This window comes from Enhydra lutris, unplaced genomic scaffold, assembly GCF_002288905.1.
Source record: "Enhydra lutris kenyoni isolate GAN:26980312 unplaced genomic scaffold, ASM228890v2 scaffoldscaffold45, whole genome shotgun sequence".
NCBI classification, from domain to species: domain Eukaryota; kingdom Metazoa; phylum Chordata; class Mammalia; order Carnivora; family Mustelidae; genus Enhydra; species Enhydra lutris.
In genome coordinates, this window is record NW_019154129.1 from 13641627 (window position 1) to 13668999 (window position 27373).

General features: G+C 59.8%; 3 protein-coding genes across 4 annotated transcripts; 2 read left to right on the plus strand and 1 right to left on the minus strand.

Annotated features, from left to right (window-relative positions):
- Positions 1-1297: 1297 nt before the first annotated feature.
- LOC111156058 (protease, serine 33) lies at positions 1298-23380 on the minus strand. 2 transcript variants are annotated; one of them, XM_022516640.1, is made up of 7 exons: positions 23215-23380; positions 3758-3867; positions 3336-3368; positions 3053-3215; positions 2660-2931; positions 2267-2436; positions 1298-2073 (listed from the first exon to the last, which is right to left on the minus strand). In XM_022516640.1, the coding sequence occupies exons 2-7, from the start codon at positions 3801-3803 to the stop codon at positions 1915-1917; spliced, it is 843 nt and encodes a 280-aa protein (XP_022372348.1). In that variant the 5' UTR covers positions 3804-3867; positions 23215-23380; the 3' UTR covers positions 1298-1914. The 2 variants fall into 2 exon arrangements, with proteins under 2 accessions (XP_022372348.1, XP_022372349.1); XM_022516641.1 differs by lacking the exon at positions 23215-23380 and adding an exon at positions 6162-6195.
- On the plus strand, positions 12726-16973 carry LOC111156056 (serine protease 33-like). The gene is made up of 5 exons (XM_022516638.1): positions 12726-12843; positions 13453-13615; positions 14165-14442; positions 15809-15975; positions 16704-16973. Exons 1-5 carry the CDS (start codon positions 12726-12728, stop codon positions 16971-16973), a joined length of 996 nt encoding a protein of 331 aa, XP_022372346.1.
- Positions 20248-24323, plus strand: LOC111156057 (testisin-like). Its single transcript, XM_022516639.1, has 7 exons — positions 20248-20332; positions 20440-20469; positions 20558-20584; positions 20774-20939; positions 21444-21727; positions 23631-23785; positions 24084-24323. Exons 1-7 carry the CDS (start codon positions 20266-20268, stop codon positions 24321-24323), a joined length of 969 nt encoding a protein of 322 aa, XP_022372347.1. The 5' UTR covers positions 20248-20265.
- Positions 24324-27373: the final 3050 nt, after the last annotated feature.

Below are 27373 nucleotides of genomic sequence, written 5' to 3' on the forward strand. Positions count from 1 at the left end.
GGAACCTCCGCCCTCCCACCCCCAGCTGCCCACAGAGTCAGACCGCCTGGGCCAATCCCAGCCTACCATCTACCCGTTGCATGGCGTGGGGCCTCAGTTTCCTCGTCTGACTGATGGGTATCAGGTGATTTCCCACGCGGCGGTGCAGCAAAGCCCTCCGCGTGGCATCTGGTAAGGGCTTCATGAGAAGCAGCTGATGTGTTGGCATGTGCGGACCCCTCCCCTCCAGCCCAGCTCCCGCCCCTCCAACTCCGGACTCTCCGGTTGAGCTCCTAGGTTACCCTTCCGAAACACGGGGCCCTCTGAATGCGGACCCACTCCTCCAATCGCAGCAGGCCCGCGGCTGAGGCAGGCCCGCTCCCAGCCCCTGGCTTGTGCCCATCTCGGCGCTTCGGGAGGCATCCTGGGGAAGGTCCCTTAGCTGGCTACAGGCTGAGGGAGGGAGCGAGGATGGCCAGCATCACCCAGTAGGGGCCACCGGGTTCCCCTTGCGGACGTGCCCATAGCCATGCCCCATTCTGGACACCCTGCTCCCCAATAACCATCCCCCAAGGACAGTGGAGCGCTTCCCTGGACGGAAGGCCCTCGGCCGCGGGGAGAATGCAGTCTGGAGCCCTCTTGTGGCCCAAGTCTGTGGGCCCACCCTGCCCGCCCGGCCTGGTGCACCTACCTTCCTTCTCTCCTCGGAGGGAAAGGAGGAGGCAAGAATCAGGCCTGCACCCCCACCCCGCCCCCGCCACCCCTGGGGCCGCATCTTTGATGATGGCCTCCTCCAGGTCTCCTGGCCCCACTGACCCTGTTAGCCCCAAAGATTAGGCTTTGGGGTTCCCAGGTTTTGCTCAGTTTCTTGATCTTTCTGCAAACACGGAGCTGTATCTACTGGGATGGTCGGTCTTCCACCTGCCAATGAGCAGACGGCAGGGAGGGCACAGGAACCAGGTCCCAGTCACACAAGGGCGGGCGGGGAGCTGCAAGGGGCCTCACCTGGTTTCCAGATGCAGGTGGCAGGGGGTGGTCCTGGGCGTGGGGGTCTTCGCCACAGCCGGGACACAGCCCCAGACTCTCCCCAGCAAGGGGCCCCGCCACAGAAACTAGCACGGCCGAAGCTCTGGCCAGGCCTGTCTAGGGGCTCCCAGCTCTCCCTGGATAGAGGGCATGGGGCTAGGTATCCCAGGCTCCTGAGCCTTTTAGAGCCTAGGGCTGGCCCACCCAGACCTCGGGGGCACCTCTCCTGCAGGGGGGCGAGGTCTCTACTCGTTTTCTATTGCTCTGTCGGAAATGACCACCACTCACGGAGCAGCCTGCAACACCCACATTTATTAAGTCACAGCTCTGGGGGCCACGAGTCTGGGAGGGCTCCACTGGGTTCAAGGGCTTGGCCTGTGGGGTGGCCTGATGGGCTCTCAGCTGGAGGCCTAGGGGGAGTGGGGGGGCACTGCGTCCCAGGTTCATTCAGCTCCTTGTGGTTGTGGCAGGGAGGAGCTTCCCTGCCGGCTGTCAACTGGGGCTCCCCCGCAGCCATGGAGAAGCATCTCCTGGGCCTGAATCCCTCTCATACTTTGACTGTCCCCAACTTCCTCCAGACAAACAGACAAATGGGGCCCAGAAGCCAGACGGCGCACCAGCTGACTTGCCTGTCTCTGGGCACCCAGGGGCTGCAGCTGAGAAGGGTAATATGAGCGGGAAGGGGAGGGAAAGGGAGGGATTGTGACACAGCCCCCCTCCCCCCCCCCGCCCCACGGGAGGCTCCTGGAGGAGGGCTGGTGGCTAGGGCTTGGTGGGCCCTACAGAGGAGACAGGGATGGACAGGTGGATGATACCACCCGTGAGCCTCAAGTCGGAGGTGCAAGGCGGGGGGACTGCGCAGGTCCTCAGAGGGACCCCAGCCTCTGGCTCCAGGTCAGTGTGACTGCATTAGAGGCTAAGGCGAGCCTGAATCCAGGGGCTGTAAGTGGCCACATTGGTGTAGACCCCTGGACGGTTGGGCAGGGCACAGCCCTTGCCCCAGCTCACCACGCCCACCAGAACCCAGCGCCCAGATCTCATGCAGGTCAGGGGTCCCCCAGAGTCACCCTGCAGGAGAAAGGCAAGCTTAGGTCTCAGCCCTTTGAAGATGTGGGAGGGCAGTCCCAGGGCTCCAGTCCCCGAGGTGCTGCCTCCGGGTTAGGGGCCAGGATGGATGGCCCCTCGGTCTTGGGTTCCAGGGAAGGAGGGAGGGTGCTAGGCACAGGACCTAGACTCCAGGGCTCCAGGCAGCTTTGCGCACCTGACAGGCGTCTTTGTGGCCCTGGACGTAGCCTGCACACAGGTTTCCTGGCAGCACGATGTGCTCAGTGCCGGGCACGTCGGTGCCCACGTGGTACAGATGGTCACAGGTGCGCCTGTCCAGCAGTGGTACCCTCACTCCCTGCAGAGGTCGCCAGTCTGGAAGTGGCACTGGGGTCGGGGCAGGGGGTGGGAGGAGGACTTCTGAGAGCTGGGAGAGACCAGGGCTGACGAGCCTGACCCGGCGGGCCAGGCACGACTCGCCGTCTGACTGGGAGGAGGACAAACAGGGAGCACCTCCCCAGAGGTCGCGCCAAGTCCCAGACAGGGACAGCGCGGGGCTGGGGTTCCCGGTCAGAGGGTGATGGAGAGGAGTCCCCGCCCCCGGCCTCACCTCCCGGGTGCAGGCTGCCCCAGCCGGTGACCCAGCACGGTGTGCCGGTGGGCGGGCGGGCCCCGGGCTCGGGCAGGCACACGGGCTGGACGCGGGCGCTCAGGGGCACCGGGCGGCGTAGCTGCAGCAGCGCCAGGTCGCCGCGGGCGCCGTCCTCGGAGAAGTCGGGGGGCAGGAGCACCCTGCGCACGGGCGCCGAGAGCGCGCGGGGCGAGGCAGGGACCAGGCGCAGCGCCCCCAGAAGCACGCGGTACTCGGACAGCAGCGTAGGCCTGCACGACCCGGCCAAGCTGGCGAGGGAGCCCCGGGCCCCGCCCCCCCGCCCAAGGCCCCGCCCCCCGGGGCCCCGCTGCCCGCCCCTACCCGGGGCCCAGCAGCCCGCCGCCCGCCGACCTGGGCAAGCAGTGCGCCGCGGTCAGCACCCACTGCGGGGCGATGAGCGAACCCCCGCACACGTGCGCCCCGCGGTGCTGGATGCTCGCCTGCCACGGCCACTGTCCGACCCGGGCGTCCCGGCCTCCCACGATCCGACTCGACACCTGGGGCTGCCCGCAGTCTGCCGGGGACAAGGGGGACTCGAGGGAGGGCAGAAGACGGGGGTGGGGGGTAGGCTGCGAGGTGGGTGGGGTCGGGGAGACGCCGGGCCGAGAGCGCAGGGACCCTGAGGCGTCCTCACCTGCGGACTCCCGCGTCGCTGTCCCAGCAGCTCCTGGAGGAGGAAGCAGCAAAGGGAAAGGCCTGGATTAGGAATTTGGTGTCAGATAACGGGGCTCGGGGGAGGGATGTCGGAGATTAGGAAGGAGGGTGGAACATACTTGTCACACGGATCAGGTGCCAGGCTTTTGTGCAATCACCACACTGGCCTGGTTACCTGATTTAACCCTCCCAGGGCAGCCTGATGGGCGGGGGTGGGGGGTGTCTCACACCCCTACACACATGAGCACATAGGAGCTTGGAGAGCCCACGGTCAACAACAGGGAGAATGGAACCAGTGAAGCCAAGATTAGGGTGTCCCCGAGTGCTCTAGGGGAACCAGGCCAGACAGGGGTGTGATGGGACATCAGGGACCCCCCCCCCCAGCCCTTGACCCCCACTCACCCAGCAGCAGTAGGACCAAGACCCCGAGGCAGGAAGTCCCACTCATGGTGTCTTCAGGGCTGGGCCTGGTAAGGGTGGCACAGCTTAGGGTGGGGGACTCTGGTCAGAGCCTGCAAAGAGATGGAAGGAGGGTCCTAGCCCAGGCCCCAGAGGCCCTCTGTCTTCCCTCAGCCCCTGGTTGGTCCTGGATCTATCCTGGCTCCTGGGGCTGGGGGACGGGGGCAGGTCCTATGCACGGCCCTCTGCCCACGCCCCAGAGACCACACCTGTCCCCCCAGCTCCCACAAGATTTGAACCCCCTTGGCCTCCCCAGGCCCCCACCCCACCACCTTAGCCCCTCTGCCTGCCGGCCGCCGTCACCTGCCCCAGCAGTCCCCGAAGCCTGCTCTCACCCTCTGGCCGGTGCCCTCCCTGCTGACTGCGCAGGGGAGGACCTGGGGGCTTAAAGGGCCAGAGGGGGTGGGGGCCTGGCCAGGGGGTGATTAAGGAGCCAGGGCGGGGCTGTGGCTTCACCAGTGGAGCCTCAAACAAAGATGCTTTGAGCAGCACTTTCGAGGTGGCAGGAAAGGGACTCCTGGGTTTGTCAAAGGACACCTGGCTTGGGCTACGGTCCTGGGAGCTGGGGGTAGGGGCCTGGGCTCAGGCGACCAAGGATAGGGGTGGAGGGCTGCGGTCAGGCCAGGAAGCGCTAGAGAATCCCTGGCAGCTCATCTCTGAACCTGATCCCAGCTCCTGGCTGCTGTTCGTGCCGGTCACGGAGCCTGTGAACACTACCATTCTGTCCAGAAATCCCGGCGCGGCCGCCCGCACCGAGCTCTACCCAGCTCCCCGCCCTGCACTAATTCAACGCGAGGGACGGCTGGTTCAAAGCCGCCAGCACTCCTTGCTTGACCAGAAGCAGACTTGACCCTGAGGAACAGTCCATTCTTGAATTTGGTGTGGCCGGAACAGCGAGGCTGCTGGCCTCCGTGAACCTGGTCGATGCTGGGAACCAGGGTCGGGGGGTCGGGCCTGGACTGTGTCTACCACCCAGAAGTCTCTGGAGCTCTTTTCTGCCGGCTCACCTCCTCCTCATCCCGCAGCTGTCCACTCCGCCCCGGCCTCTTGGGGTGCCTTCCTGCCCAGCCCTAACGCTGTCCCAGGCACGTCACTGTGTGCGTTGACATGTGATGGAGGAGGCCTGATTCACGGCTGTTCATCTCCTCCCTGGGAGGTGAGGTCTGGGTGTCTGTCTCCGCTCCGCAGAAAGGCACAGTGAGCCCTGAAACAAGTGTGTCTCACCGTCTGGGAGGCTGCCAAGCCCAAGGACGTGGTGCCGGCAAGGGGGGGTCCCATCCTGACACCTCTGTTCCTGGCGCCTAGGCCACGGCTGTCTCTCAGCGCCCGCCCGCCGGCTCTTCCTGCCTCCGGGAGGAGAGGTGTTGGGACGCGGCGGGCGCTCTCGGACGTCTCTTATAAGAAGGAGCCTAGGGGACCAGAGCCCCGCTCTCAGGACCCAGCTTAACCCTGGCTACTTCCATAAAGGGCCGGTCTCTAAATACAGTCATGCGGGACGGTGGGCTTCAAAACGTGAATTTTGGAGGGGACAGAGACGTTCCGTCCACAGCGGTCCTCGAGGGCCAGAGCAATGTCCCGCGTGGAGCACAGCCGATGAGCCGGTGAGCACGGTGAGCGGGGCTGCGGGCCGGCAGTGAGCGCGGGGGCCACGGGAGAGGGAACCCGGTGCCCGCCTTGGATGTGGACGGACGGAGGGAGGGCAGCCGCAGGACTGACCCCGGCAGCCCGTGCTCCAGCCCGAGGTGTCCGACACTGGGCTGTGGCCCGCTCTCCCTGCAGTCCCCCAGCGTCGCAATCTCCTCTCCTGTGAGAGGCCGTTGTGAAGAGCGGGGTCAGCCCAGGCGCCACCAGGGAGCCTGGCTCACTCAAACGCAGTAAAAGGGCGAGGAGAATAAAAGCAGCTCCCTCCTGTCCTCCCCGGGCTCCTGACCTTTTATGACCTGGGGTTCAGTGGCCTCCCGAGGGCTTGGCGGCAGTGGGGCCGGAGGTGGTCCCTGTGGGGCAGCTGGAGAGCCCAGTGGGAGAGTGACAAGGGACCCTGGGGACACAGCCGCCTCTGAGGGCGTGGAGTGAACTCGAGGTGGGAGCTGGCCGGCTCTAGTGTCCTCCCGGCAATTACCTTTCTGACTGATCTAACCAGAGGCGGTCCTATGATTTGCCCCCCAAACTTTTCAGATAGCACGGAGGAGGCTGAGAGGCAAAGGGACGACCTATTCCGAGCGGCAAAAGAACAGAACCATCAACCGACAATTCTGTGTTGGGCAAAACTACCCTTCAGGAAGCGAGGGAGAGTTTAAGAGATTCTCCGATAACCAGATGCCAAGGGGGGCGTCGCGGGCAGACCCACCGTGACACGGAGCGCGAAAGGGATCTGTTCTCTGCAACGGACACTGCATCCTTTCACGGGAGGAGAGATGGCACGGGAAGTGTTCTTACAGTCTGGGTTTGTCACTTCTCTTTTCTCCTTGCATAATTGAAGACACATGCATAAAGCAATCGGACGTCTCTGCTCACGGTTGCACGACATGGAAACGGGACACTAACAGCTTAACAGGGAGGAACAGAGCTGTACAGGGGCAGAATTTCTCTATACTACTGAAGCTGAACCAGTATTGATTCAAAATAAATTGCTATAAGGGCGCTCGGCAGGCTCAGTCAGTGGAGAATATGGCTCTTGACCTCAGGGTTATGAGTTCAAGGCCCACATCAGGTGTAGAGAGTACTTAAAAATTAAAAAAAAAGAAAATCTTGAATAAAACAAAATGAAGTAAGTTTAAGTTGTTGATTGTCACCCCCGGGACAACCTCTACAAAAACAGAACAGGAAATGGGAAGGGAATCAACACAGGACAGTAATAAAACTCAGTGAAACAGGAATGCCTGGGTGGCTCAGTGAGTTAAGCCTCTGCCTTCGGCTCAGGTCATGATCCCAGGGTCCTGGGATGGAGCCCCATGACGGGCTCTCTGCTCAGCGGGGAGCCTGCTTCCCCCTCTCCCTGCCTCTCTGCCTGCTTGTAATCTCTCTGTCAAATAAATAAATAAAATATTTTTTAAAAAAATCAATGAAACGCAAAGGGAGGAAATAAAAAATATCCAGGACATAGACGTAGCTATTAGACACGACAAGATACAGGAAGCAAACAGAACAGCGGGAGAGGTCCCCCTTACTCATCAGTAGTTAATTTTAATGTAAATGGACTAACTACTCCGGAGGAGCCCCGTGGCAGGATGGATCGCAAACACAGGACCCCACCACATGCTGCGTGCAAGACATTTTAGAGTCGCAGCACACGGAGCTGGAGATGGAAGGTGGGGGAAGACAGGCCATGCGAACAACAGCCAGAAAGGAGCAGAGGTTGTGTCTGAACGTCAGACAAACAGACTTTCAGTTAAAACTTGTGAGAATCAAACAAGGACATTCTAGACTGATAACTGTCAAAATCATTAAGAAGACAAAATAATGACTAACATCTACACTCATACCCAGACCCAAAATACATGGAGCAAAATTGACAGAATGAGTGGGAGAAACGGTTCTGACCACCATGGGAGGCTCCATACCCCACTTTTAATAACGAGCAGAACCGCCAAAGAGGAGGTCAGCCGGAAGAGGACCGGAGGATGCCGGACAGTAACGAGATTTAACACACACTGACAGAACCTGCCTGGACAACCGGCAGAACACATGTCCCTCTCAGGCACGAGGGACACCCTTCAGGACAGACAGTAGGTCTGGCCACAAGATAAGCTGCAAGAAATTAGAAAAGATTGAAATTATATAAAACGTTTCCCCGGGGCGCCTGGGTGGCTCAGTCGTTAAGCGTCTGCCTTCTGCTTAGGTCATGATCCCAGGGTCCTGGGATTGAATCCCACATAGGGCTCCCTGCTCAGCGAGAAGCCTGCTTCTCCCTCTCCGCTTCCTGCTGCTTGTGTTCTCTCTCTTGCTGTGTCTCTCTCTGTCAAATAAATAAATAAACTCTTAAAAAAAAAAAAAAGAAAAGAAAAGTTTCACCAAGCACAGGGGACTAAGGCTGGAAGCTGCTAACAGAAGACTGAAAAATTCATGCATGTGCGGACCGAAACAGCATATTCCTCAATGGATTGAATTAAAAAAAAAAAAAATTCACAAGGAAAATGAGAAAACGCTTTGAAATGAATGCAGATGGAAATAAGACGCAGCAAAACTAACGGACGCAGCACGGGCAGCCCTCAGAAGGAAACTTACAGCTGGGAACGGCGACGTTAACACAGGAGAAAAATCCAATGTACTTGGATTGACAGCTTCAGGAATAGAAAAAGCAGAGTGCACTGACCTCAATGGTAGAAGAAAGAAGGAGATCGTAAAGAGAGGAACAGACAAAATCAAGCTGGGGGTAGAAGAAGAGAGGAAATCAACGAAACCAGAATTTGGTTCTTTGAAAGACGGACAAAATTGACAATGAAAGTAAGGACGTTACTACTGACCTTACAGAAATAATGATGTCTGTAAGGGACTATGACCAGTTGTACCCCCAACAAATTAGATGACAGCAATGAGAGGTACAAAATCCTAGACCCACAAAAACTACCAAAACAGAATCAGAAAGAAACAGAACATCTGAACAGAGCAATTAAAAGACTGAATGTGGGGGCGCCTGGGTGGCTCAGTGGGTTGAGCCGCTGCCTTCGGCTCAGGTCATGATCCCAGGTCCTGGGTTCAAGCCCCGCATCGGGCTCTCTGCTCAGCAGGGAGCCTGCTTCCTCCTCTCTCTCTGCCTGCCTCTCTGCCTGCTTGTGATTTCTCTCTGTCAAATAAATAAATAAAATCTTTAAAAAAAAAAAAAAAGACTGAATGTGTGCTGGGAACTTCCCAGCAAAGACAAGCCTGGACCAGATGCCTTCAACGGTGAATTCCACCAGACATCTGCAGAAATGAACACCCATCCTCCTTGAACTCCTCCAAAACATAAAAGAGGAAGGAGCACTTCCTAACTCATTCCCGGGACTAGCATTATGGTGATGCCGTCTCCCAGACAAGGCATCCCGAGAGACAGAAACAATAGATCCATAACACTTACGGATGCTTGTGCGCAAGTCCTCACCAAATCGTAGCAGACTGAACCCAGCACAACTCAGAACAACCATACGTCATGGCCAAGTGAGATCTGGCCCATGAATGAAAGCGTGGTTCCACAGGTTTGAAAATCGATCAGCACGATGGACTTTATACATGAACAAAACGAAGGGAAGAAACCACAGGGTCAACGGATGCGGGCAAAGCACTTGGCAAAATCCCAAAACTCCTTTATTACAAAAGCCCTCTATAAACGGAATGGAAGGGGCTCCCTCAGCATGATAAACGGCATCTGTAAAAAACCCACAGCTAACATCATACCGAATGTCCAAGACTGAAAGCTATCCCCCTGGGATCAGGAAGGCGACAATGAGGCCAGTTTTTGCCATTTCTATTTGACATTTTACTGAAAGTTCTAGTCAGGGCAGTTAGCCCAGAAGAAGAAATAAAACACATCCAAACTGGAAAGGAAGAGGTGACAGTATCTCTACTCACAGACGATGCGGTTTCATATACAGAAAATCATAAAGGACACACAAAAGAGGACTACGTTAATAAGTGAAGTCAGTGAAATCGTAGAGTCCAAGATGGAGACATGAGTCTGTTATACCACCAGTGAATAATTCTAAAAGGAAATTTAATAAGAAATTTCATTTACAAAGCATCGGAAGTAATAAAAAGGGAATAAATTTAACAGGAGATGAAAGACTTATGCACAAAAAAGCTACGAAACATTGCTGAAAGAACTTGGAGACCTAGAAGCACCTGGGGGGCGTCTGACTCTTGATTTCAGCTCCGGTCATGAACTCAGGGTCGTGAGATCTAGCCCTGCACCAGGCTTTGTGCTCAGCATGGAGTCTCCTTGAGGTTCTCTCTCTCCTTCTCCCTCTGCTCCCCGCCTCCAGTTTGCATGTTCTCTTGCTCTCTCTCTTTAAAAAAAAAAAAAAGAAAAGAAAGAAAAAAAGAAATTTTTAAAAAGGATTTCATTTATTTGAGAGAGATAGTGAGAGAGAGCACAAGCAGGGGGAGGGAAAGAGGGAGAGCAGGCTCCCAGCTGAGCAGGGAGCCCCAAGTCGAGCTCCATCGCAGGACCCTGGGATCATGACCTGAGCCGAAGGCAGATACTTAATGGACCAAGCCACCCAGGGTCCCAAGGAAAAGGAATTAAAGACCTAAACAAGTGGAACTATATCCCCCGTCCATGGATTGGACACATAATGAAGATGGCAGCACGCCCCAAAGCAATGCACAGATTCAGCGCGACGCCTCTCCAAATCCCAATGCTCCTTTTAGCAGAAATTGGCAAGTTGACTCAAAGAGTCAGCTGGGCGGAGCTCAGTTCTCCCAGCAGGGACCTGCCCCCCGGGGACACTCCTGTGAGTGAGTCCAGGGGTCTGGAGGTTTTACTGTCCGGCTTCCACCCCATGAGCACAGAGCCCCTGTGGCGACATCAGCGCCTCCAGAGGTCCCGAGGGCGCAGGGTGGCCCTAGACCCTGCCGGCGGCCACACTATGAGCGTTAACTATCTGGAGGGGCACAAGGCTCATGTCTACAGAGATGCTCTTGTGAAGCAAGACATTCCAGAGGCTCAGAGGTGATTTCCTAGGAGCTGGTCGAGGGCCCCTGCTTTCTTTGGCCAGTGCCTGGGGGGAGCGTCGGCGGCCTGGCACTAGTCTGTGACCACTGCACAACCACCAAGGACAAAGCAATGTTCGCGGAAAGCCCATGCGCACACCAGGAACATCTGTTTGAATCAACGGCACCGCCTTCCAGGAGAACTGAGAGATGACAGGGAACAGGAGAGGAGTTGGAGGATCCTAGCTGCTGTCCCCAGGAAGCTCCTCCTCCGTGCTGGCAAACACGACACAAGAATTACCCAGGGAAAGAGTGAGCAGAGAACAAGAAAGGGCAGACCTTGAAGGTGCTGTTGGGAGAGATCGTTTGGGGCAAGGGCTGAATGAGAAAATGGATGTAGCTAAAGGGTGAACCGGCAAATTTGAAGAAAAGGTAGAGAAATCTGTTCAGACCTCAGAGCAAAAATACATGAAGATGGCAGGACAGAAAATAGTGCCGACAAGGAGGGACACACGAGGTCGGTCCCACAGCGGACAGTCGTCTACGCTGGGTGACGACTTGGTGCTTCCTGTTCTCCTCTAATCTGTGTATATTTAAATTTTTCTGTAGCAAAAAGTGTTTTAAGTAGAATAAAATCAAGGGTTGAGAGCAAAGACAAGGCAGGGCTCTAGATGTCTGGGAAGGTCAGCAGACCGTCAGCCCCGCCATGTCCCCGGCCGTGTGCCTGGCCTCGCTTGGAAGGCTGCGGTGGGAAGGTGTCTCTCCACCACCCTGCTCTGTACATTCCTAACACAAGGTCAGGAGACACAAGGGATGGCGTGAGCCCACACTGAGGAAGAGGACTGTGACATCACTTCTGAATCAAAGGGTTTGCTGGGTGACCTCATCCACTTGGGCTGCTGTGACAAAATACCATAAAGTGGCCGGGAGGTCACAGATAACAAACATTTCCTTCTCATGGTTCTTTGTGGGCTGGAAGTCTGAGGTCAAGGTGTCTGGTGAGCCGAGTGGGAGGGGTGGAGGGAGAGGGAGAGAGAGGATCTCAAGCAGGCTCCGTGCTCAGCCTGAAGCCTGACCTGGGGCACAATCCCACAATCCTGAGATCGTGACCTGAGCCAAAATCAAGAGTTGGGGACCCCACTGACTGACCCCCCCCCAGGTGCCCCAGGGCTAGGAATCTTAAGAATGAAATATACGGATATTTTACATTGACGCAAGTTACAAGTCGCTGACGAGATTATGCCTCCAACAACAGAGCTTTGAAATACGTAAAGGAAAAAAAAAAAAAGTTCCAAATACTCAAGATACAAATAAATCCACATTTTTCTCAGAAATCAAGAGATCTGGGAGATGGAAAAAGCAACAACACCAGAGTACTCACTGAACATGCTTTGGACCTAAATCAAGTATTTGGGGCTGCTCGGAAGCCCACCATGCCCCCCAGAGGGAGTGAGCCCCTTGGAGAAGGAGCTGCCTGGAGGCTGGGCTGACCGGGGGCATCAGGAAGGATGGGTATTTCTTGAGAAATGGATAAAGCTTAGCAATCAGGGAAAGTGTCCTGCACCCCTCCTCCCCCCAGGGGCCAGGCTGCCTGGCTCTGGTTTCGGGGCCCCGCAGCTCTAGAGAGGTAAGGCCAGCGCAGGGCAGGGGCCATCCAGGAGCTCGCTACGGGGTGGGGGGCGGGGAGGACAGGACTGTGCTCTCCAGCTGCTCCTGGAGGAATGTCTCCTCTCACTCTTCGTGCATCTGGGCCCCGCCTTAGGCCCCTAAGAGCCCCAGGGTGAAAACCAGCAGCTGAGAGAGCAGAGCGGAGTGTGTCCGAGGTTGGCAGTCCCCTCTCCGTCCCCCCGCACTGCGGCGCAGAGCACGAAGTTGAAATATCTGGCTTTTCCCCTCTAGGGCCTTGGTCAGGTCATTCGACCGCGGGAGTCTCACTGACTCTGCTGTAAAATGGGGCTCGTGACCGCTCCCGGGGAGTCGGGAGGCAGAGGCGCGGTTGACATAGGGCCGGCACACGCTGGGCGCCCCAGATGTGGTGGGGGTGGGTGGGTGCTCTGATGCCCGGGCCAGGGCAGGAAGGGGAGGGCGGGTCCTGAGGGTTTGGCCAAAGACGTGGGGGTGGCCAAGGACCCTGTGCCCAGGAGCAGTCTGGTGGCCTCGAGGACGAGGCGGGGAGGTGGCAGCCCCACCCCGGGGCAAGCCCAGCACTCGGGCTAGACTGCCGTCGTCTTGGGCTCCTCAAGTGCGTGGACTCTGCTCCCGGAAGTGGGGGCTGGAGCGCACCATGGAGCTGGCCCTTACTGCCACCCTGCTCGCCCTCCTCCCCACGGCCCTCCAGCAGAGCACTCCCCTCCCAGCCAACCTCTCTGTGACCCGTGCCTGGGCGAGAAGCCTGGATTCAGGTAGGACAGATCCTGGGGTGGGGGAGACGGCCACTGCAGGACAGAGAGCCTGGGGGCCAGGTTGACAGGGGCATCAGAAAGGATGGGTCCTTCTGGAGAAATGGATAAAACGTAGGAATCGGGAAAGTGTCCTGCATTCAGGGGGCAGATCAAGAGGAGTGTGTAATTCCTTCCCTGCCCCTTCTACCCTGTGCTGGGGCATGTTCTCTAAGGAACCCTGATGTTGGGAGACCCTGCCAGACCTCAGCCCCTTCACCGTCCCCGCCGGCCAGGTGCACAGTGGCAGGCACCGGGCCACAGACAGGAGCCCTGAGCCAGCGGCTCCCAACTCCCCTCTCCCCTCTGAGCCTGAAAAAACCACCCAGCCCCCCAGCTCCCACTTCCCCCGACTCAGACTCAGCGACTCAGCGGCTGCGCGCCCCGCCCTCCCAGGGCCACCAAGTCCTTCCCTCCAGCAGAGGGTCCTGCATCACAAGGAAGTCCACCTTGGGGAGGCTGGGAGGGACCAGGTGCCAACCCGTGAGTGGCAGGGATTGGCGAGGGCAGGTCTGGGGGGCCAGGGGATCCCAGGCGGGACCACGCCTAGCCGGCCCATGGCTCCCCTTGCAGAGTGTGGACGCCCACACGTGTCAGGCCGCATCCTGTCGGGGCAGGACGCCACGCTGGGCGAGTGGCCGTGGCAGGTCAGCCTGAGGGAGGAAGGACAGCATGTGTGCGGGGGCACCCTGATCGCTGAGGCCTGGGTGCTGACTGCGGCCCACTGCTTCGACCAGTGAGTACCTCCAGGGGGCACCGCTCTGAGCTGGGGGTCGCGCTCCCCGACACCCTCCCTTCCCCATTTGAACCACAGCCTTCCACGCATCTGGAGCTGTGTGAGGGAACATCCTTCTGGAGCATCACTTACCCGCCAGGATGGCCCCTGTCCTGGGCCCCGCCCTGGGGAGAGTGGGGGAGGGACAGACCCGGCCTGGCTCTCCATCACTGGTGAGAGGATTCATTTCCCAGAGACCAAAGGCTCCCATATGGGGATCTCTCGAGAAGCTGAGGCCTCCAGTCCACTGCCCAGCATCTGGACGGCACGTGGACAGGTGACCGCCTCTCAAGCTGATTCACACTCACCGGATGGACGGGGTGCTGGGGTCTGTGCAGGGATGTCTTGAGGAGTAAATGGGGTCCTTTTCGTTTCTGGCATGTGCTCCGCTTGCAAAGCTGTCTATAATGTCAGGACCCTCAAATCAAGACGGTCACTTCCCCCAACCCGTGAAACCTGGCACAGCTTTCCTGACCCCACCCCCCACCCCCCGGACTCTCTCACCTCCAGGAAGCAGCTGCTGTCTGCCTACTCCGTGCTGCTGGGCTCCATCTCCTCCTACCCCCAGGCCGAGGAGCCCCAGGAGCTCCGAGAGGTGGCTGAAGTCATCATCCACCCAGAGTACTTGCCGGAAACCAGCAGCGCGGACATCGCCCTGGTGCAGCTGGCCTCCCCTGTCACCTACAGTGACCTCATCCTTCCGGTCTGTCTTCCCAAACCCGGAGACCCCCTGGATCATGGCACCTGGTGCTGGGTCACCGGCTGGGGGAACATCGACTTGAGTATACGTAAGGACGCCCGGGTGGGGAGGAGCCCCATAAAGGGTGGCCATGGAGTCCGCACACACTGTTGTGCGCGCGGCAGAGGGGAGCCCTGGAAATACGGCCCCGAGCGTGGACAAGCGGCCTGCCACCCCAGACCCTCCCTCAGGCTCCCCAGGCTGCCCTCCCAGCACACGACACCCCAAGGATGAATGCTGGCCCAGACTGGGGCCCAGGCCCTTCTGACGCGCCCCATACTGGTTGGAGAATGCGACGCACTTCCCTCCCCACCACCGTCATCCTGGAGGCACAGGAACTGGGGCCAGACTCCCTGGCCTTTGTCCTGGCTGGGTGACCTCACCAGCCTCGCTGGGCTGTGGCTGCCCCCTCAGAGAAGCAGAGCCTTCAGGGGATGATACATTTCAGGCGTGTCCCACAGGGCAGGGCAGGAGCAAGGTCCACGGTGTGGCGGGGCCATCGTGGTCACTGTCAGCGCGATCACCGCTCATCGGTGTCCTGGGCCGCCACGACAAACCAGCACAGCCTGGGGTGGGCGTTCAAACCACTGAAATGTAAGCTCTCACGGTTCAGGATGGCACGAGGCTGAATTCAGGGTATTGGCAGGGCTGGGCTCCCTCTGGAAGCTCCAAGGGAGGACCCTTCCTGCTCCTTCTGGCTTCTGGTGGCTCCTGGTGATGCTTTGTGTCCCTCGGCTGGTGGCTGCATGCCCCCACCTATCCCCATCTTCACAGGGCCTCTCTTCTGTGTGCCCCTACGTGTCCCCTCCTTTTCTGTCCTGCTGGATCCCATATGACTTCATCTTAACGAATTAATCTGCAAAGCCCCCATTTCCACAAAGCTCCCATTCTGTGGTGCGGGGTGGGCTTGAGTTTTTGAGGGGCGCGCTTCAACCCGTTTTTGGCCAGAGCCTTGGAGAGCCACGAACAGTCGGGTCATCTGGTGGAAGTGACTTGACCACACTCTGTGGCCAGGGCCAGGCCCTGACACCGGGTCTTAGCTCTTGGCCAGCACCCCAGTGTGTCCCCAGCCCGCACCCCCCATCCTGCCCTGGCCTGGGCACTGGGAGGGCAGCCAAGCCAGCGGGGAGCTCCGCACCTCTGTGCACGCCCCGCCAGAGGAGGAAGGGAACGGTTCTTCCTTGTGCTTTGAATATTCAACGCGGGCTCACCTGAGCACCCAGGCTCGTGGGTCAGGGACTCCCAAACACCAGTGCAGGCCCAGGGTCCTCGAGAGGCAGAGCAGGGGAATACTGAAGTAACAAGAACAGGCTTCTTGTCATCAGTCCCGCTGTGCATGGGGGAGCGGGGATGGGCCTGCGAGAGCCCGTGGACAGTCACCTCCCGTCTGAGCGCTGCTCTGCTCCCCACCCCAGCGCTGCCCCCACCCTTCACCCTGAAGGAGCTGTCCCTGCCCCTCATCGATGCCCCAACCTGTGACGGCTACTACCACGAGAACTCGGACACCCCCATCCAGGAGCCCATCATCCTCGAGGACATGCTCTGTGCTGGCTTTGAGAGTGGCCAGAAAGACGCCTGCGGGGTGAGCAAGCACCCTCCGGGAGGGGGGCGGGCAGCAGGATCTCCCACTCCCCAGCACCCCCGGGAGCCCCCCCAGGGTGGAGGAGGGCAACGTTGCTTTAAATACCTGAGTCAATTCCAATAGAAATCACGTTCTCTCCCCAGTCTCCCTTTAAATGTATCGTATCGGTATTATCAGAAATGAAATACTTGAAAAGCGTTCAAGCAAACGGTGACCCTATCCTTATTCCTATAGCTCTTCTTTGTGGCCCAGAACGGTCTTTTTTTCTTTCCCAAAAAGAACTTCAAGGCCTCTGAGCTGATTGCCCCCAGGACCAGGTCACTTCTGGGCTGGGTTGGTGTCCTCTTTCCTCGTCTGCTTTCACAGGCAAAATGCACATTCTCTCACACGCCCTCTTAGCATTGCTTTATCACAGATTTTTTTCATCCCAAACGAAGCAAACAGCATTCTTAGCAACACCAAAGTGCCCCCCCCAGCCCCTACCCTGACACGCACAGTTGTATCTGGAGAACGCGGCATTCCCGTGCCACTGCTTCTCCCACCTGCCAGACAGTTTGCCTAGAATTCCCAGACCTCTGTTGCCTTCCAGAAACATCCAGCCTGCCGATCCTCCGTCCACCAGACCTAGCTAGCCGAGCTGAAGGGAGGTTGGTGGGCCCAGGGAGATCCCTGGGAACTTCCTTCCCCCTCGCAGTCCCTACACTTCTGGACGCCTCCTTTGTCCCTAGGGTGACTCCGGGGGACCCCTGGTCTGTGACGTTGGTGGAGTCTGGGTCCAGGCAGGCGTGGTAAGCTGGGGCTCTGCCTGCGGACTTCCTAAAAGGCCGGGAGTCTACATCAACGTCAGCACGTACGCCACGTGGATTGCCAGCACCATCCCGGGCTTGGACCTACACACCGAAAACTCTTCTCCACGTCTTGCCGGGCTCTTCTTCCCGCCCGTGCTGCTGGTTCTGGGGCTGCTGGGGGACACGTTTGCCCCCCTGAGGCTGGCCTAACCAGGCAGCCAGCCCTGCAGACTCAGCCTCTGCTGTGGAAACTCAGGCCCTTTCTCTGGGGTCTGCGGCATCTGTCTGGAAACCCCTCCTGGAGCCCTCCCAGGAAGGCCCCCTTCCACCACTGTCCATCCAGGTCTGAGTCCCAGGGCGCACACACACTCTGGGATTCCTCTGGCCGCTTGGGGGACTTGTGGAACTGGGGTTTCCAGCCCCCAGCACAGGGCAGGTGCCTTTGCAGGCCTGTCTCGTCTGAGCGGCAATAAAGAGAAGCCTGCAGGCAGAAGGCCCTTCCTCCCTGCGCCTCCGGGCCCCAGAGAGTGTCTGGGAAGGCAGCTCCCACTTGCGGGAGCTCTCACACCAGGGTGCCGCTGGGTGCAGCCCCGGGAGGTACATGTTACTCCTATTTCCAGTTCTTCAGACATGGAAACTGAGGCTGAGGGGAGTTGGGTTTATATCTGGGCAGGAGCTGGGAGGAGATGAGGGCAACCTGAGCCTGTTCTGGTAGGAGTTTCAACCCCCGTCCTGGGACAGCCGCCACCCCGGCCTATGCCTGGCTCTCCCATGCACAGGTGAGCCGAGTCGTCCCATCCTTCAGTGGCCCCCTCTGCCCCGAGCAGCAAGCTGAGACCCCTTCACCCTCTGGAGCCCCTAATTACCCCTCCAGCCCTTTCTCCACAGCGTCCCCAGTCCCTGCTGCTGAGCCCACCGGAACCCCATGCTCCCCTCTCTGGAGCCTTCTCTGCACGCACAGGGCCTGTGGGTCCCCATCAGGGCTGTCTCCCGATGGCCACATAGCCAGGGAGCTGCCCCCATCCCCAGCGCTGGGCCTCTCCGGGAGGGGGAGCAGCCATGCAGGTAGGATGAGGGGCTGCGGTGAGGGACGGCCTGAGCGCTGAGCCACAGGTGTCAGAGCAGGCCCCCTGCACGGCCCGCCCTGGGGGAGAGGGAGCCCGTGTTAGATCTCCAGGATCATCTGGGGCCCAGACCACAGCTATGGGCTGACCACCAGGGTCACAGCTGCAGTGACTACACCCCCGAGGCCCCACACGCGTTTCCAACACGTGTCAGCCAGGCACCCGAGGGACGAATGTGAGTCCCTTGTGCATATGAACAACAGACACGAACTCTGGCTGCTGCTGCTCGTCTACTCCAGGCACTTCCCCTGGGGGCACCTCCTGGGGTGGCAGCCGAATGTGACAGTGTGCATGAGGGAGCGAGAGGAGGACAGGCTATCGCCTCGCCTACCAAGGGGGTCTCAGTGACCTGAGCCTTGCACACCCTGCCTCTCCATCCCCAGGAGCTGACAGCCCCCAAGGAGCTCCAAGGGGACACCTGATGAAGCCCATGGTCAGGGCCACTCCTGGGCCACTGATGTCTCCCCTGTGCTCCTCCACACCACTCCTCCCAGGCCAGGAGACCTGGAGGCCCTCAGGGAGGCAACAACAGGGACCTCGAGAGCCAGGGCCCCTCCAACCCGGGAGATGCTCTGCCAATCCGCATCCTTCCTTTTCTACCTTTTCTCCTTCCAACCCTCCCTCCCTTGGCTCTCCGTCAACCCTTCAAGTCCACATACATCAAGCCTGTCACACAGAGGTCCTGGAGGCTGACAGCCAGACGCACACGTGACCAAACAAGATCCTTTTGGATATCGCTAACTTCTAGGAAGAACATACAGGGGGGCAGTGAGACAGTTGGGGAGCAGGAGGGGGGCACGGAGCTTGCTGTGGCATCAAGATCTGAAGTCTGCAGGGAGAGGTCGTCCCAGGCTGGAGCAAGCTCGGGGTGCACTAGGAAAAGACAACTGGGGAGGGGAGGGATTCAGGGGTAGGAGGGCCCTGGGCGAGCCTGGACCTGCGGCGGAAGCGATCTTCTGGGCTGCAGCAGAGAAGGGACGGCCTGGGCTCTCTGTGCAGCTCCAGCAGGTGGGCGCAGCATGCCACACGGGCCCCTGCCGCGGGGAACTCGCAGGAGACTGGCCAGTTATGGTGCTGTGGTGCCAAGGGCCACAGAGGGGGACTGTCGTAGGGAAAATCTTGCCCCCTTGCCATGCCTGGGGCCCCAGTCCCACCTAGCAACGGCTTCCCACAGGGACCTGTTCAGTCCCTGAGTCCACCTGGCTGAGCCCGTGCCCACCACCCCTCACTCTGCAGGTGATTTGGTGGGGGGCACACCAGGGTGCAAAGTCAAGGGGGTCTGGTGACAGGCCAGCTTCAATATCTGGAGAAGGTTCCAGGGTCACCAAGCATCCAGTGTCTCTCACCGGTGTCCCCCTCAGTGTGCCCGCATTGAGGGCACTGCGCGGAACTCTCCTGCTCATGCAGGTAGGGGAGCCGGCCTCCAGGTAGGGGCGCTGGCTCTGCAGGCTCCTGCCTCCAGCACCTGATCCCTTGGCCACTCATTGCCCAGGCCCAGCTGAGTGTGTTGTGGGGCTTGGCCCACCCGCAAGGCTCCCACAGAGCGGACACCTCTGGACACCCCTGCCAGTGCAGACTGGCTCCCCTGCCTGGAAGGACCCCAGAAGCTGATGCTGGGAAACTCACAACTTTGCCTATACCACCACATGCCCAATAGCGCTCAGGACACAGACAAGGACACTAAGAAGTCACAGCCCTCCCGGAAGCCCCACTGGGAGAGTCACTGGTCACAGGGACGCCGAGATGGATAACCTCCCGGTGTCTCTCTCATTTAGGCCATTTCACTCCCCCAGGGTCCCCATGCAAGAAAGTAAGTTTGTTAAAGGTGGTTTCAACGTCCAAAATGTAAACTGAAGGAGGATGACGAGGGCTGCGGCCTGCCTTGCCAGCTACTGGCCTGGAGTGGGCTCAGGGCTCGACAAGACCCGAGACTACCATTTCCCCCAAGAAAGGAAGAAAGGGATCTTCTCTTCTTGGCTCAGCCCCTTACTGCCAGGCCCCCGACGGGCGCTCAGGGAGCATGTGTCAACGTGTTCTCACGGGAGTCCTGGCCCTGGGCCCGCCAGGGCCCTTCCCAGAGGAGGGGGTGGCTGGAGGAACGGGGGAAACTGGGGGGGCGGCCAGGACCCCAGGGTCGCCGACAAGCAGAACTGCGCGGGTGCAAATTGGACCCAGCCCAATTTGGGGTTCCGAGCCCTGCGCCAGGGGGCCCGAGGTTACCGGACCACGGGCCCCTCCCTCCTGGAGAGGTCCGAGGGGGCGGGGGCCGGGAGGTGGGGGCCGGGGTGGCGGGCGCTCCCTCTCCCCCAGGGGGCGCCTGGGCCAGGCCCCCAAGCGGGCGGAAGCAGAGGGGGCGCCACGCGGCGGGAGAGGAGGCCATGGACGCGCGCGTCGGGGCGCTGCTGCTGGCGCAGCTGCTGGTGCGAGTGGAGCTCGGGGCGCAGGGTGAGCTCAGGCAGGGGTGCCGGCAGCCCAAGGGCTGGGGGCGGGGATGGGGTGGGGCGTGTACAGACCGGGCGGAGCTCACCCGTCCCCCCGCCACCGCCCCCCAGAGTTGAAGGACGAGGACCAGCTGTTTGCAGGTAAGGCGCCCAGGACGCGCGCTTCCCCGCGCGGGCCGCAGAGCCAGAGCGCAGACGGCGCCTCATCTTCTCCTCTCCCCCCGCCCAGGTTTCGAGAACTCATCGTTGCTCACGTGTAACTGCCGGGCCCCTGGGGGGAGGGGCGGGCGCCTGCGGACCTCGTGGGGAGGGTCCCGGGGTCCCCCGGTCCCCCTGCGGCGGGACCCCCCGACGTGCGCCCTTCCTTGTTGCCCGGGAGCCCCTTCCCTTCGCGCGGGCGGGCGGGGTCCTGCAGCTCAGCCGGGTGTCCCTCCGTCCGTCCCAGGGCCCTGCGGCCAACGAACCGTTTCGACGCGCATCGTGGGCGGAAAGGACTCAGAGCTGGGGCGCTGGCCGTGGCAGGGCAGCCTGCGCCTGTGGGGCTCCCACCGCTGCGGAGCGAGTCTGCTCAACCGCCGCTGGGTGCTCACAGCCGCGCACTGCTTTGAAGAGTGAGTCTGGGTCAGGCGGGTCGGGTCATGCGCGCCCTTTGGGTGCGGATATGGCCTGCCTGTTCTCCTGAGCTCCAGGCCTGGCTGCAGGCACGTGAGGCAAACCCTGTTCCCCTTCTTCTAGAATGTTCTTCAGAGCATTCACAAGCACTTTTGTGTTGTGTTTTTTTCTGTCTTCTTTTCTTCCCAAATGACAGCACCAGGCGTCCCCTTCCTCATCCCAGGTCCAGGTGGAGGTGTACTGGGGGTGGGAGGAGGTGGGTAAGTGCTGGGCCTGTCCTGTGGCGAGGGTGGTGGTCGAGTTCTCCACCTGCCCTGGTCCTGTGCATCTGTTCACTGTTTTAGGACGGCTGCGGGAGGTGACAGGCTGGCTGAGTGGCCAGACCAGGCCCCGGGGGGAGACATCCTGCTTCCCCACCCCTGTCCCCACCCAAGACATCAGGTGTGCTCAGGGGCCGGGCCTCCTCTGAAGACCCTGCCTGCTCGCTCTCTCGTCCCTGCCAGCCACAGTGATCCGTTCGAGTGGTCCGTCCAGTTCGGCGAGCTGTCTTCCTCACCGTCTATCTGGAATCTGCAGGCCTACTACAACCGGTACAGTGTGGAAGAGATCATTCTGAGCCCTCTGTATCTGGGGGCTTCGTCCTATGACATCGCCCTGCTGAAGCTGTCCTCCTCCGTCACCTACAATAAGTACATCCAGCCCATCTGTGTTCTGACCTCCTCCTCTGAGTTCCAGAACCGGACCGACTGCTGGGTGACTGGCTGGGGGGACATCGAAGAAGAACAGGGTAGGGCTGCGGGCAGGGGCCTGGGGCGGGGGGAGCCTCACGCCCCACCATCTGTTCCGTCCGCACCTAGGTCTGGGTGCAGCTGGGTCCCTCCTGGGGCCGCTCGGCACTCGTCTCATCACCTGCTGTCCCTCCTGCTTCCCCTGAAAGGACAGACTTCCTGTCCTCACACCAGCTTCCTTCTCCCTTCCAGAGACTGTGAGCCAGAAGCTGCAGTGAGAGGGAGGGCAGCTGGGTCGGGCCTGCATCCCCCAGACGACAGGGGTGTTGGGGTTGTGGGAGGGCCTCAGGCGGCCTCGGGCATCGACTGATTTAGCCAAGCACTCTTTCCATGTCGGCATGGATGCTCAGCCAGCACCCAGCCATCCCCACCCTGGCTCTCCCACACCTTCTCCATCTCCCTGCCTTGCTTCCTTGCCTGGAGCACTGAGCCCGTGAGTCTCCTCCTTCAGTTTCAAGCCATCCACAATCCTCGGCTTCCCACCCAACTCTCCGGGGGTCCTCGAGCCGGCATGAAGTGCCACCTGCATACCTCTCACCATGAGTTCCCCAAAACTGCTGGGCACAGTCTCCCCAGAGGGGCCCTGGGCCCGGACTGCCCCATACACAGCTCCCCAGCCCGGCCTGTTCCTGCAGCACCCTTCCCACAGCAGCAGCAACACACAGAGCTCCTGGCGTCTGTGCTGTGCACCGGGCCCTGTTCTAGGCTCTCGAGACTGAGGAATGAGCAGGGAGAGGTCTCTCTCCCTTCTGGACCTTACCTATGAGTGAGGCTGGAACATTTTTATACCTGCTTTACAGATGAGGAAAGTGAAAGAGATAGGGAAATGGCCCTAAGGCCCCAGAAAGAGTCAGTGGAGAAGCTGGGGTTCACTGGCCGAGAGGTCATGTGTCCATAAGGTCACACATCTGGAATTGGCAGGGGGGTGGAGGGGCTTAGAGTACCCACCACCGGCCCCACCTTCCTCGAGAGCTGGGGTCCTGGATGAGTGTCCCTGCAGACCTCCCCTGGCCCAAAGCGCCGAACGGGTGTGAGCCGAGCGGCCCAGTCCCCAGACTGCCCGACCCGGGGCAGACAGGTAGTCCCGACCAGGCCCAGGCTCCCCCTTCCTTCCGGCAGGTAGGAGGGGCTTCTGGGCCCCCCATCTTGCAGGTGTCAAGCCCAGCTCAGCCACGTGCCAGGTGGGAGACCTCGGCCGCCTCATGTGGAACGGGGTCATCGTAGCTCCCGCCTGCTGAGGTGGCTCAGAGCTTTGAAACTGTTCATACAGAAGGGCGCAGGCGGGGGCGTGGCCGACAGGAGGCCGCCCCGACTCGGCTGCTCTCGCGTCAGCCCTGTGGCTGTCCGCTGGCTCGGCTGCTGGCCTGGGCCTAGACTGCGGAACTGCACCGGCTTGGGTTCACAGCCGGCTCAGGCTCCCCTCGGCGCTCTGCGGGGGGCGGCGGGGTGGTGGGGTGTGGGGTGGGGGTGGGCAGTCTTCCCTCACCTGCACGAGGGTCATGGTGGTGCTGTGTCCCATGAGGGCGTCAGGAGGCCAGAGAGCTCCTCCCGCCGCTCTGGAAGCCTGGGGCTGTGTGAGGAGGGGAGGCCACGAGGGGAGGCCACGGGCTGGCCCACCTGCTCGCGGGGCCTGACCGCCCCCTGCCGAGGCTCAGCTGCGTCGGCCCCGCCCCCTGGGCTGCTGGCCGCCTCCGCCTCCGCCTCCGGAGGCGCCGCTCTCTGCCTGCTGCGGAGGGGAGGCTGCATGTCGGGAAGGGGCTCTGGCCGCCTGCTGTCGCCCACAGTGGGCTGCGTGCTGGCCCCAGGGACCCTCTCCCCTAGCCTGTAGCCTGGGCCAGTCCTCCTGCCCAGATGGCAGAGGAGAGGCTCAGGGTGCCGTCTTTGTCTCCCCCCGCCCCCCAGAGCTGCCGTCCCCCTACGTCCTGCAGGAAGTGCAGGTCGGCATCATAAACAGTGCCATCTGTAACTACCTCTACACGCAGCCCGTTTTCCGCTATGACATCTGGGGAGACATGATCTGTGCCGGCACTATCCAAGGTGGCAAGGACGCCTGCTTTGTGAGTGTCCCTTCGCAGCCCGACCAGGGGCGTCCGGGGCCTGGCAGGCCACCGCCCCAGCCCCAGGCTTGAGAGCCACCTGAAGCCCTGTACCTCATCTGGTTCTTGTGTCCCCCTCAGAGGGTAGAGACCATGGCCCCACTTTGCAGATACAGAAACTGAGGCTTGTTCACTTCCGGGGTGGGGCATGGGGTTTGCACCCAGTCTGCCCAGCTCCACAGCCCCTCCTTCCGTCCCCGCCTCCCCACTGGCCCCCCGCCCCCCCCCCAACGCCTGGCTCTCCCACGCTGCTCCCCAGGGTGACTCAGGCGGACCCTTGGCCTGCGAAAAGAAAGGGCTATGGATTCAGGTTGGAATTGTGAGCTGGGGGTCGGGCTGCGGGAGGCCCAACCGGCCTGGAGTCTACACCAACGTCAGTAGGCACTTCAAATGGATGCAGAAGCTGTTGGCTGGCAGCGGTGTTCCCAGGCCAGCCCCGCCCCTGCAGCTGCTGCTCCTGGCTCTGCTCATGCTGGCCTCCCCCCTGCAGGTGGCCTGAGCACACCTGAGCACACCAGAGCGCCTGGGAGTTGGGGCCCTCTGCTATGCCAGGCCCCATCCCCCACTGTCCCTCTGCTAATAAACACGTTTGCATGATGGAGTCTATGCCTTGCAGAGCCCTCTGTGGCCCGGGGGGCTCCCCGGACACTGTCCCAGTCACCCCAGCAGCACGCCCCACTCCTGAATCTCGCTGCAGGTGTCTGCACTCTTTGGGTTTGGGAGGCAAATCATAGGACCCCTCTGGTTAGATCAGTCAAAAAGGTAATTACTGGGAGGACATTAGTAGCCCTTGGGGAGACGAAGGGGGTTGCTGGGAGGAAACGTCCTGAACCCCCCGGTGCTCAGGCCCCCCACCACACACGACAGACACTCCTGGTCTGACCTCTTTCCCTGAGGCTGACCTGGGACCAGGACTGGAGTGCAGGAAGCTGATTTGGGAGATAATCCCAGGAAGCCCCAGTGGGGAGGGTCCCGCTGTGGACAACTGAGGCACAGTCCCCCTGGGGCCTGTGAGAAATCACGGCGGCACGTCTCGGTGTCGGCAAAGCCAACGTCCCTGCTCACCTATGATCCTGGGAGACGGGAAGGGGGTTCGCTTCCCCAAATGGGGAGTGGTCGAACGCCACAAACAAGACCAAAGTCCTCCCCACTGGGCAGGAGGCCCCCAGCCCGCTCCCTGTCTCACCAGCTCCCTCAGAGGCGGCTACTGTGTCATGTGCAGGCCCCGGTTTCTGTTTCCTTCCTGCCCTCCCCCTGCAGCGGGAGGAGCTCCCCTCCACAAGCAGCAGGGCCTGTGGCTTCCCTGGGCTCCTGGCCGGCGGGGCACCCCACCCCTGCAGGGACCCTGCCACCTCCTGTCGCCCCTCACCCCTCTCGAGACTCCCCACCGTGCTGTTACATGGCACCTGTGTGACGGGCTCTGACCTGACTTGGGGTCCTTGCAGGTACCCTTCCTTTGGTCTAGAATGTTCCCCCTTTCCCTGGTTGAGCCCTGTTGTTCTCCAGGCCTCAGCCAAAACCTTGTTCCTTCCACTCTATCATCCTGCTCATCACAGTCCTTACAGTCCTTCCTGCCAGCTCTCCATTTGTCACTAAGTGGCCTTGACCATACCTTCCCACGTGGGCGGTCCCGGAGCCCGCGTGGCCCAGCCATGACCATGCAACCCTATGCCCTTCACGGTGGAGATGCCCCACCACCCCACCCGCAATCAGTGATGGGCTCCGGGAGGTCTAGCCACAGCCCCCTGCCACCCCTTTATGTGGCTCAGGCCACACTGGATGTTTCCGGGCCCAGGGTGGAAGGGAGCTCCAGGGGACCGTCGACACTGCACCCCGGGGGTCATCGTGGGGCAGCGTTGGGTCCCTGGTTTACTCACCCCGTAGTGTCCCCTGCCTTTGCTCTCCTGAGATAGGCCGGAGATGGTGAGAGGTCTCAGCCATCCTGGGAAGGGAATCAGCAGCTTCAGGTGGGCAACATCACTCCACGCACCCGTTCCTACCCCCTGCGGCATTCCCGTTCCCAGCTGTCTTCCAGGGAAGACACGACCCTGCCGCAGAGAGAGGCCTTGTGCGCCTGGGCATGCGTGGTCCAGCAACCTCCAAGCTGATGTTGGGACCCTGTCACTGACCAGTGGGCCTGACGCGGTGGCCATTGGAATTGCTTGTCCCCCCACAGGTGGTTCGGCATGCCACTCCGCTGTGGACACCTCAAGTCACTCTGACTGCTGGGGAGGACATGCGTAGTGGGGACATGGGAGTCCTGCCTGGTGAAGAAGTTGGAGGCTAGGTGAGGGGGATCGCCCAGACCATAAGTGACCACTGTCCTATCGTGTGCTTTACCACCAGCCAGTGTCAACTGAGAGGGGGCCTTCCCTTGTGGTCAGTTCATGGAGACAATTAAACCTGCAACTTTCACCTTTAAGGACATTTTCAGCTTGGAGTCAAAGTTTTTTTCTTGTATCGTTTTATTCTTTTCGCTTTCTTTTCTTTTTCTTCTTTCTGTAGGCTCCACGACCAGTGTGGAGTCCAGTGTGGGGCTTGAACTCACAACTCTGAGATCAGGAGTCAGACGCTTAACTGGTTGCCTGAGTCCCCCAGGAGCCCCTGGAGTCCAGACTTTCTGAACATAGTTTTCATGGAGCAGGTGTTAGCTTACGACACTCATTAGGATTTTTCACTCCTATTATGGGTGATACCACCAACATATTTTTTCTTTTCCTTTTTCTTATTCTCTAAAAAGTTGTAGAAGCCAGAGCAGATATTTTAGGTAGCCACTAAGATTTACTACTTCCCTTATGCAAACAAGAATAATTACAGAGTTGGGCTGCCTGGGTGGCTCAGTGGGTTAAGCCTCTGCTTTGACTCAGGTCATGATCTCAGGGTCCTGGGATCGAGCCCCGCATCAGGCTCTCTGCTCAGCGGGGAGTCTACTTCCCCCTCTGTCTCCCCCTGCCTCTCTGCCTACTTGTTCTCTCTCTCTCTAATAAATAAATAAAATTAAAAAAGAATAACTATGGAGAAATGGAAGTATTTTGGATGGGTTCTATGCATAACCACAGTCCAGAGCTTCGTGCATTTCATAGCATGTGGAGAGTCGGGTGCAACTAGGGACACACCGGAGTGTCCACACTTGTCACCCCTGGGTGATAGCCGTCTAGGCGCTTACCGTCCTTTTAAGCCTTTTCCAGATTTCCTTCGCTACCCCTTTCCTATCGTGTTGTAATCAGAAAACAAAGCCAGTAAGTGCATTTAAAGACCAAACAAGAATCCAGTTGGTTGGTGTGTGGACAGGTGACATTTTCTCAGGCTTATGGAGGAGGGTCTGCTGATGCATTTTCAAGCCACCTGCCTGCCACTTCCAAGGACAAACACCAGGACCGCCGCTATCAGCAACAATAGAATAGCTACCAAGATTCTGGAACAAGAGCGAGAAGCTGGTGCTACAGGGTCTTCAGAGATTGGAGACAAAGTTACGTGGGTTTTGAATTCTAGATCCGCTAACAACCAGTCAAGGGGGAGGGCAACGTGATGTCATTCTCAGGCGGGACG

Coding starts and splice junctions, on each gene's coding strand:
- LOC111156056 (XM_022516638.1), top strand. CDS start 12,726: ATGGAGCTGGCCCTTACTGCCACCCTGCTCGCCCTCCTCCCCACGGCC. Junction 12,844..13,452: donor GGCGAGAAGCCTGGATTCAG/GTAGGACAGATC, acceptor CTCCCCTTGCAG/AGTGTGGACGCCCACACGTG. Junction 15,976..16,703: donor GCCAGAAAGACGCCTGCGGG/GTGAGCAAGCAC, acceptor CTTTGTCCCTAG/GGTGACTCCGGGGGACCCCT.
- LOC111156058 (XM_022516640.1), bottom strand. CDS start 3,803: ATGAGTGGGACTTCCTGCCTCGGGGTCTTGGTCCTACTGCTGCTGG. Junction 3,369..3,757: donor CTTGGTCCTACTGCTGCTGG/GTGAGTGGGGGT, acceptor TTCCTCCTCCAG/GAGCTGCTGGGACAGCGACG. Junction 2,932..3,052: donor GCGGCGCACTGCTTGCCCAG/GTCGGCGGGCGG, acceptor CGGGTCGTGCAG/GCCTACGCTGCTGTCCGAGT.
- LOC111156057 (XM_022516639.1), top strand. CDS start 20,266: ATGGACGCGCGCGTCGGGGCGCTGCTGCTGGCGCAGCTGCTGGTGCGA. Junction 20,470..20,557: donor CGAGGACCAGCTGTTTGCAG/GTAAGGCGCCCA, acceptor CCCCCCGCCCAG/GTTTCGAGAACTCATCGTTG. Junction 20,585..20,773: donor GAACTCATCGTTGCTCACGT/GTAACTGCCGGG, acceptor CGTCCGTCCCAG/GGCCCTGCGGCCAACGAACC.